General features: G+C 37.1%; 1 protein-coding gene across 3 annotated transcripts; it reads right to left on the reverse strand.

Moving 5' to 3' along the window:
- Nucleotides 1-1,097: 1,097 nt before the first annotated feature.
- LOC106326215 lies at nucleotides 1,098-2,926 on the reverse strand. 3 transcript variants are annotated; one of them, XR_001267173.1, is made up of 8 exons: nucleotides 2,750-2,926; nucleotides 2,502-2,625; nucleotides 2,343-2,424; nucleotides 2,149-2,266; nucleotides 1,916-2,071; nucleotides 1,725-1,822; nucleotides 1,460-1,645; nucleotides 1,098-1,387 (listed from the first exon to the last, which is right to left on the reverse strand). XR_001267173.1 is itself a non-coding variant. In XM_013764237.1 (3 exons), exons 1-3 carry the CDS (start codon nucleotides 1,728-1,730, stop codon nucleotides 1,220-1,222), a joined length of 360 nt encoding a protein of 119 aa, XP_013619691.1. In that variant the 5' UTR covers nucleotides 1,731-1,891; the 3' UTR covers nucleotides 1,098-1,219. The 3 variants fall into 3 exon arrangements, 1 of the variants encoding a protein (XP_013619691.1); XR_001267174.1 differs by having other exon boundaries at nucleotides 2,502-2,631; XM_013764237.1 differs by lacking the exons at nucleotides 1,916-2,071; nucleotides 2,149-2,266; nucleotides 2,343-2,424; nucleotides 2,502-2,625; nucleotides 2,750-2,926 and having other exon boundaries at nucleotides 1,725-1,891.
- Between the last annotated feature and the right edge of the window lie 1,831 nt (nucleotides 2,927-4,757).

The raw sequence follows: 4,757 nt of genomic DNA on the forward strand, positions 1-4,757 counted from the left end.
CTATAAAAGATACAAATGATCAAAAAACTATATGAGTAGAAATCATCATTTAATAGACATTAATATTAATTAGGAAAATATTTACAACCAAATAAATTGGAATATAATTTCTTATAAGATTTCAATAACATGACAAATAATCTCTACGTTTTGACACATCAAGGCTTATCATCAATTATCATTAAAATACTTGATTTATTTTGTTTTATAGAAAATTTGATTTTCATAATAAAATATGAGAAAGTATGGGTTATTAGCGGTAAGATGCATTTATAAGATAATAGTATTTTTAACATAGTATATGGTTATAACAGAATGCTGCAGATGCGAGGTATGGATAAACACAAACACGTGTGTATTTGATTGGCGATGTGTATTTATTCGACGGTTACAGATTGAATGACCGGGGAGCGCGAGAGGTTATAATCTATTTATTTTTACGTATAATACATGTATTTTGTAGTATATTATGATCTGACCGGGAAATTAAAAGAACTTGCGTGTGAATACCAAATTATGATCTGATGTATAACTATGCGACTCATATATTAGGGTCTAGGTGGCTAAGGATTGCAGACGCTGCAGCACATGAAGAATAATCAAAAAGGAATCTATCAGTCTTGTATATACTTGTTCAGTACGAAATAAACTATAACACCAAGTACGTGTAATAATATAAATTAAGTTAGAACTATACTCAAAAAATTAATCAATAATATTATTAAGAGGTTGAAGCTAAGAGTTGAGGTCCTGATATATATATAACACCATAACGATTTGGTATAGAAAATATGATATAACTGGCTTTTTTTTCAAAAAAAAAAAATATGATATAACTGTACTGGAATATTAATTCAATAATACTAAAAGACCCAGTTTCAAAAAAAAAAAATACTAAAAGATGTTATTTTTAAGTCAATATATATTACTTGGTGTATATCCCTATTCACGTTTCAAAAGTAAATGGTAGATATGTTCAACAACAAAAAAAAAACAAATAGTAGTTATAAGGTCTTTTGTTTATAAACTTAAAATGAAACGCTAAATAATAGATAGAAACTCATATTATGAGGATTCAAAAAAGAAAGAAACTCATATTACGAAGATGGTCTGAAACATAATTAGAGTGCCCATAAAACTGGGGAAAGAAAAAACAGAGAAAACCAAATACGTGAAAGGTAATAACGATGCATAAGTATTATTATAATTCGGAGTCTGATCATAAAATAATTGTTACTCCATATCGAGCAACACGCGTCTTCTTGAACACATTGGAAGTAGAGTCGACAGTCTTCTTATGTGCATTACCACTGATCCCTCCAGATTGAACCTCAACAGGAAGTGGCTTGACAGCTGGCTTGTCATCATCATCATCGCCATCATCCCACTGATACATTGAGTCTGTTATATATACATGTCTATCTAAATTTCGAAACATCATAACACACAATATACTTACATCGTCGGCGACGTCAAGTAATGGCACACGGTCAATCTCATCAACGATGTGTGTTATGGTGAACGTCTTATGGTGCTCTGTAAAGTTATACGCAGTGACTCTGACCTGGAAAGTGTAGGTCTTCCCTTCCATGTCTGCAATGAACGGAGGCAAACCAGTGTCTTTAGGGTTCACTCCTTCTTCAACCTATTTGGCAGGAAAATTTTCAAAGTGAGCTACTAATTGGTAGGTGACAAACACACAAGTAGTCAGAAGTTCATCTTACCAGCATCTGACCAGCCTCGCTCTGAGGTTATGGAGCTTCATCGTTACACCATCAAACCAAACAAATATTCCCTCAGCAGTATCATCAGCAATAGCCATCTCAACACAACAGCAAAGTGAAGGACAACTTATTGAGATGCAGTTGTATACGTATAGATATATACATAGTTTAGTAGTGAATACGCTACTTACCGAAGAGCCTCAACGGCATGAGGATTAGCGCATCGAACAAATGTAAAAGCAGAGACGGCGCTGCAATTTCCTACTGCATTTAGAGCAATCACCATAACACCATCCCTTATCTGCATCGACGCGAGAAACTCTCCCCGTGCATAAGAAGTCAATTTCCTACATTTTGTATACTAAGCTTATACGGAGAATTACATCATCCAGAAATCTAGAAAGGACACCGCTAGACGTTTTACCTGTGTTGGAGCAGTGACGATGAAATTGTTGAGATCAGCGATCTTCAGAGGCTCAACCTTTGCATATCCTCTAAGCAGTGGTGCGGCAGATGGAAGACCGGTGTCCCTAGCGAGCAACCTATACATGAATTCAATGGTCAAATAATTTAAAAATGCCAATGCACGCGTACACATATAATAAACGATGAACTTACTGGTAGAAGAGAACTACCCCTGCACTCGTCTCCTTATCAAAATATATGTGCGTCCCTGACGTTGCGTTCAAGAACAAACGACCTACACAGCGCATCAAGGCTATAAGAACGTGATTGCGACAACATCATACTGTCATAAGAATTGAAACAACTCAATACCTCCAATCAGCTTTGGGTTTATGTTTGTATCAACAATAACCTTTGGATCACCACATAATTCTCCAAGTTGTTGTGGAAAGAAACAGCTTGCGAGTCAAATAAGCTTAACGTGACAGTTTCATCACTGCAACTATATAGCAGATACGTTTGCATAAAAAAATTTATACATATTGAAAGGACTACTCACACATATTTATGAGATATAAGCGTTACGATAATAAGATGAGATCAAAGAGAGGACTACTCACACATATTTATACAGAAAGCACCGCTTATCAGATCAAAAGGAAGCATTGATGACGACGTAGTGGGCGAGCGAATCAATGTGATTAATCACGAAGCCTTTACCCAGGCCGTTTGAAATGGTGAGAAGAATCGTAAACGGCATCGGCATCGGTCGCGATCACAGGAGGAGGAGAGGTCGCCGTCACAGGAAGAGGAGAGATGACCTTCTTTGTTTCTCGACTGCGATATATTAGGGTTAGGGTCACATCTCTTTCATCGAGCCAGAAATCTGTCGAAGTCCAAAAGCCCAATACCTGCCAATGAACGAAGCCCATTATACTGAGAATTAATGAAACGCAGAGCTTAAGTTATTGGACATGTGGCGCCTTTTCCTTCATCGACTTTCCTAGCTGGCGGGTGACGTAGATAGGCTAAGAAGGAAGGAAACAATGTTTTATAATAATAGATTTTATTAGGCGGTTGACTAGGATTTGGATTGCTTGTAATGCAAGGGAGCATCTTGAAAAATGAAAGCCATTAGGATTGTTTTCCTATATTTAATGAAAGATATGGTCCTAGTGAGAGGGTTTCATACTCGGGTCAACTCGGCAGACATGTTCAACATAGGGCAAAGACTCTGTAGGACTTAGAGGTAGCTATTCTAATTTGCGTTTTGTGTAGGTTAACGTTCTATCTAGAGTCGGATAGTTCCTTGGATAAGTCTAGTTTAACCTATAATATTTTTGAGAACTGAGTCCCCGTTGAGTGTCTTAACAAAAACATGATCATCCTCTACCTCGTGCATTTGGGGAATGTGGGGACATGGATTCTGACCGTGGTGTAGAGCGATACAATTCCAATGAGCCTGAACTAGTAGCATATGCTTGCAATTGGTCAAATAGATCAACAATGATTTTATGAGATTGTTACATTATCTAGCAATTATTATTTTTCAAACGATGAAATATCCAAACACAAGACATTCAAACACAAGATTTTATGAGTACTTTCTATATTGTAGGAGATACTCGATATTCACTTCCTATATACAAGATATATGATATATTGTTTAGAATATATCCAAGATAGTCTAACGGCTCCATAACTTAGAGATTGAGGAAACATATTCATGGAAGTCGGATCTGTTCAGCTCCAAACCGGTGAACTTCGTTGAAGCAACATGAGAAAACTCAGAGGGAGCTGTGAAAGTAGGTGACGACCACCAAACAACCCAAGACACATCGGATTCGGATATGTACAAACCAGCCTTTCCACTGTGTGAATAGTTGAGGATCAATGAAACTGGGTCGAATCAAATTGTTGTTCTCTTTGACAAAAATGGTGAGAGTTGGGATCTGAAGAGAACACATGGGAGTTATGGAGGACTGACGAAGAAGACTCGTTTTGAAAAAGAAAAAATTAAAACGACATCGTGTTGGCTGCAGTTACAATTAACTGTTGACTCACAGATTGTGGATCAACGTTGGTATACAATAAAAATTTGAAAGTTTTTTTTTTTTTGATAATTCTGGTATCTGGGCAGCCACATTTCCAACTATCCTCATTCCCAACTATCCCTCCGAAAGGGGTCCAACGTCCCAACGGAAGGGATGTTAAATCCGTTGTGGCCAAGATTCGAACCCGGGTGGCGGACAGTACAGTTGTACCTCCTTTACCACCAAGCTACGAGCGCTTGGTTAAAAAAAAAAAAAAATTGAAAGTTGGGGTAGGTAGAGATGAAAATATCATCAAATTCATGTATGTGATGAATACCTTTGAAATCTAGGTATAAGTAGACTTCTAAGAACTCTTTAGATATGAATAATCATTTTTCTACTTTCAGGTTCACCTAATAGTTTAGTGGTTGTCCGGAATTTTCATAGTAGAATTCTGTTGGACGAATTATTTTTGGATTTGTGTAGGGCAGAATTTATAACTCTGAAGGTTCTCAACTGGCCACGTGAATTCCCTCCATCCATTCTTGCACACACACGTATCCTAGTCGCATCACATCAATGTATGTCTGGGCCA

Source organism: Brassica oleracea, chromosome C2 (genome assembly GCF_000695525.1).
Source record: "Brassica oleracea var. oleracea cultivar TO1000 chromosome C2, BOL, whole genome shotgun sequence".
In the NCBI taxonomy this organism is placed as follows: domain Eukaryota; kingdom Viridiplantae; phylum Streptophyta; class Magnoliopsida; order Brassicales; family Brassicaceae; genus Brassica; species Brassica oleracea.

Bases quoted from the DNA above. Each gene is read 5' to 3' on its own strand.
- LOC106326215 (XM_013764237.1), bottom strand. The intron at 1,388-1,459 runs GTAAGTATATTG...TCAATGTATCAG, and splicing joins TACTTGACGTCGCCGACGAT to TGGGATGATGGCGATGATGA.